At 40.9% G+C, this 4,842-nt stretch overlaps 1 protein-coding gene across 1 annotated transcript; it reads right to left on the bottom strand.

Annotated features, from left to right (window-relative positions):
• Positions 1-505: 505 nt before the first annotated feature.
• On the bottom strand, positions 506-1,574 carry LOC119359693. The gene is made up of 3 exons (XM_037625797.1): positions 1,435-1,574; positions 1,221-1,339; positions 506-1,122 (listed from the first exon to the last, which is right to left on the bottom strand). Exons 2-3 carry the CDS (start codon positions 1,290-1,292, stop codon positions 724-726), a joined length of 471 nt encoding a protein of 156 aa, XP_037481694.1. The 5' UTR covers positions 1,293-1,339; positions 1,435-1,574; the 3' UTR covers positions 506-723.
• Positions 1,575-4,842: the final 3,268 nt, after the last annotated feature.

The following is a 4,842-nucleotide window of genomic DNA, read 5'->3' as shown; positions in this document are numbered from 1 at the left end:
AACGCCAACATCGAACTCCTCGAACCCTAGATGAGATCCCTTCAAGAACTCAACACCACCGTGCATGAGCTCCACGGTGGGTGTCAACTGTCGTGGAATTGTCATGGCAGATGTTCTAGTGTGAGGACTTAGTCATGAGGCCAACGCATCTATGTGGTAGCTTGAGAGGGGTTGAGAAGAATTAAGAGACGCAACACAAGACAAGGGTTTAGACAGCTCCGGGCCCCGGGAAACATCATCCGGTAATAACCCTATATGTTGTTTGTGGCTAGGTCTCATTATCATCACGAGGGAGTCACCGCATAAGCCGGCTCTCCTCTTAGTTGTGTCTAGCCCTAGCCTTTATTTTCTATCTCCCTCTTGGGGTGTCGTGCCCCTCCTTATATATGTTGAAGGGGCGGGTACATCAGGCAACATGGAGAACTAAATAGTCTATTCAATGGGAAGTAATGCGCCCATAGAAATATCAAATATTCAAATATATTAGGCAAATATCACACAAGACCCAATTGGCATAGCATTATAAATTATGAGCTCAACAGTGCACACATAAAAATGAAGTTCTTTAATTCCTAGAATCTTATTGGGAAGACTTCTCTCACAAATCAAAAAGGGAAATTCCACACGGACGCACACACAAACAGTTTGACTCAATGACATAAAGATATGAGATAAAAAAAGTACTTAAGAAAAGACACCCGTGCATTTGGGCCTCCTCAATTATCAATAGTCATTCTCCTCATCTGAATGCATCTCCTCATCATCATCAAACTCCTCTTCTTCAGACTCGAATTCTTCTTCTTCATAAAGTTGTCTTAGTCTCACACTTCTACGTGGCTCAAGCAGTTCATTGCCTCCCATCGCTTCTCCAATGCCACTCCCTGGCATCCCTGTACTATCCATCTCCTCCTCGTCATCATCCCTATAGACGACTTCTGCATAATCATCTCCGCCCTCAAAAACAAAACCTTGAGCTTCGGTAGTTTCAGCGGACAAGAGGACATCAATGATCTTCTTCTCCTTGATCATTTGTTTCTTGGCCATCATTCTAGAGTTGAATTGTATGAACACAAGAGAGTTTAGACGTTCTGTAGTTAGCCTATTTCTTTTCTTTGTATGAATCTGCAACGGGAAAAAACATAAGGATTAAGAACATGGGATGTTTTGACATGTGACGGACTACTCTAGCTAGATGTGAGATTAGAGAGTAGGAGACTAACATTTTCGAAGGTACTCCAATTCCTTTCACAGACCGAAGAACTTGAGGTCAATGAGAGGATTCTCACAGCCATCCTTTGTAGAGCTGGTGCTTCAGTTCCATAGAGCCTCCACCAAGATGCTATGAATGAAAGCAGAGAATCAAGTGAACAATGTATTGCATAAATTCTGAATATATACTAAATAAATTAAACTTTACAAAATAACACTGCATACCTGCATTATAATCAAAATTCCGACAACTCCTCGCAAGCTTCTTTGCAAATGATCCTTCTCTATTCTGGAACCTCTTTAATTCAAAATTGACAGCTTGATCTTGCTTGTCATCATCGCCATAATAAAAGGTCTCCACAGAGCTAATGAACCCTTCGGTTATTATCCCATCATCAAAAATATTAGTATCAGCATAGCTATAATATGGATACAGTAAGTATGCAACCAAGTGCAACGGAGAGTCAAGTCGATCTTTCATCTTTTTCTCAACAATATTAATCACATCTTTGTAACGTGACTCCACATTGCCATAGACTTCCTTGATCTCTTTCTTTGCCTTCACTATTTCTCCATAGACAAAACCCATAGATGGTTTGACATCCCCATCAACCAAACAAAGGACTTTTACCAAAGGCTCGAAGACATTCAGGCAAAGCTTCAAATCTTTCCAAAAGTCCATGCTCATCATGGTAGCTGTTGCTACCTTTCCCTTTTTTGATTTAACTTCTCGTAGTTTGTCCCATCTACCATCAACCACCATCTTCCTCAGTTGATCCTTTTTGTCTAGAAGGCTTTCCAAAGTTAGATAAGCAGAAGCAAACCTAGTGACCCCTGGCCTTATGATCTCTTTCCCTGAAGAGAAGTGCCTCACGCAGTCCAAGCTCCGTGTGTGACCATAGACAAAGATAGTGAATGCTTTTGCTTTTTCAAGTACCTTACTAAACCTTGGAAGATCGCCAATTCCTTGCAACAACAAGTTAATGGTGTGCGTCGCACGAGAGCTCCAAAACATGTTCGGTCGCTTCTCCACCAACATCTTCTTTGCCCCCATGTTATTAGAAGCATTATCAGTCACTACTTAGACCACGTTTTTAGGACCTACTTCTTCAATTGCTTCATCCACTAACTGAAAGATGACTTCACTTGTGTGCGATACAGCCGACATCTCACTCGACCTTATAAAACTAGAACCATCAGCACTGTTTGTGCACAAGTTCATTATGCTTCTCCTCTTCCTATCTGACCAAGCATCAGTCATAATGGAGCAGCCATTCTTCATCTTTTCAGCATCACGTTCTTGCAGCAAACTCTTCACTGTTGCATGTTCCTCACTTAGCAAAGTCTCTCGAAGGTCATGTTTAGATGGTGGCTCAAATCCAGGGCCAAACCTCCCAATGGCTTCACACATTAACTTGAAATCATCGTTGTCACAAGCATTGAATGGTATAGCTACAAATGCAATACAAACAAAATTAGTAAGTGAGAAGGCAACCAATGGTCAAACATTACAAAGAAGTAAACTATAAATGGCAGTGTGAGTAAAAATAAATATTTAATTACCATGATTGTACACCCATCTAGCCACATACTGTTGCACTTCATGTGTCCTCTTTTTCAAAAGTTCCTTGTTTATCTTCTCTTGATGCAAGGCTTCAGCTTGAGTCAATTTAGGATCAATAGGCCGTGCCCACTTGTCAATAGGACCTAACTTGTGTGGCTCCGCTCTTCCGATATGAGCAGCCTCTACATCTCCAATGCGAGAAATGTTCACACTTTGTCTAAGCTCTTGCTCACGGGCAGTCTTTTCCCTCCTCTTATTAGATGCATCCTCAAGAGATTTCTTGCACCTGTCTTTAGCTTCCTGGGAGCTTTTCTTGCATTTGACCACAGCATTACCAATATGAGCCACATGCTGTTTGTGACGATAAACACCTCCCGTGCTCACATGGTTACAGAACATACACTTCACTTTATCCTTGTTGGAAGCATCAGCTAGACTCCCATACTCCCATCCCACATCATCTGACTTTCTCTTAAGGACATTCTCTTCCTGCGATGCCGGTGTTGCATTTGTGTCGGACATCCTACAAATAATCAAATACACAACAAGTAATAGCTCAGTAATTCGCATGGCTGATTCTAAAAAAATGGACCAGATCTACCAAAGTCTAGACCACATGTAGGCATAAATGCAGAGAATAATCAAAGCAAGAACACAATAAAGTTTATTTGTACGTGTATGCGTATGTCCAGATCCTAGAATTGAAGCAATATAAATTATTAAATTATAATATCATAATATATGCAGAGCGATATAAAGTAGGCAAGAAGCTATATATAGACAAATTCCAAGAAACTTTCTGCCGTGAAGTAAATAGATAATACAAAAACTACCATGGAGGAAACCAAAAAGAACATATTTTTTGCATTGCAACTTACAAGCTAATAAATGTGTAGCATTCGGAAATTATTTTGTCTTGCAATGCTTCATACCGATCCAGAAGCAATTCCCTTTTTATGCCAACTGAACAACCCCTCTGATATAGTAATTTGAAGTATGATGTGAAATAACCTCATATCTGTATATTCAAGATTAACAGCAGCCACACTCACGCATATGACCCTATTTTTAGACTAGTGTAATAGTAGCAGCTACTGTGACCGTCCTATTTTGGCATCTTGCAACAGAATATGATCCTTCTTCTGCTCTAGTGCTAGTACTGTCCAGTATCACATCTGGGCATCATGCCACATATATAACTTAATTAACTGAGACAATCATAGAACGAACGTCATTAACATCAATAGTGCTTAGCCTGATTACCTTCAGACAAGTCGATACTTCCGTTGCTTCTCCAGATGCTAGATATGACTAGCCCTCTTTAACCTCCTCGTAGTATGAGCTGTCGAGAATAACTGCATCAAGGAGTTATAATTACTTTTAGTCATGTCTTATTCCATTAGAAGTGTTCAGTACAGAAAAATTCATATGTTCAGTGTGTAGGGTAGTCAGGCCATCTGTTGCGGCGGCCAACAGCAGTAGGCGCAGGTCGGGCAGAGGGAGCACTGCACACTGCCGAGCCGGCTGCCAACGAGCATGGGCATGCCGGCGTGCTGCGTTAGACTAGGCAAGACCAGGGGCATTGAGCCAGGCCAGGCGCAGCTTTGACCTCGAGCCTGAGCAAAGTTCTTTCTCCCACAATATTGTTTATGCCCAAATACTAGTTACTTCTTATTTGTTAAATCTTGTATATGCATGAGCAAATTCATCCATAACAGCATCAAGGTATGTACAAATCAGTTGCAGAACGAACAAAATAACTATCATTTATTTGTTTGACTAGACTATGGTACTCCTACGTGAATTTCTGGTGCTTCTATGACATTTAAATTGTGAGATCTTAGCAAAATGAAATAAAACTGAGTGGCAGCCCCTGAGTTGCAATCCTAGATTCTCCACTGGAGGGATGGATCAAACTACGCCCAATTAGTAATCTAGATAAATCAATATCAATACAGAAACTACAGATCAAGTAATTCCATGTGAAGGATAGAGTAGCAATTAGCAAAGTACTAGCAATCCAGGGGACGGTAGAGGCAGCACACAGGCACATAGTACACTGTACACAA

The sequence above is a fragment of the Triticum dicoccoides genome, chromosome 2A, assembly GCF_002162155.2.
Source record: "Triticum dicoccoides isolate Atlit2015 ecotype Zavitan chromosome 2A, WEW_v2.0, whole genome shotgun sequence".
Classification (NCBI taxonomy): Eukaryota; Viridiplantae; Streptophyta; class Magnoliopsida; order Poales; family Poaceae; genus Triticum; species Triticum dicoccoides.
Note: the sequence above shows the minus strand (reverse complement) of the source record. Positions and strands in the feature narration are given on the sequence as shown.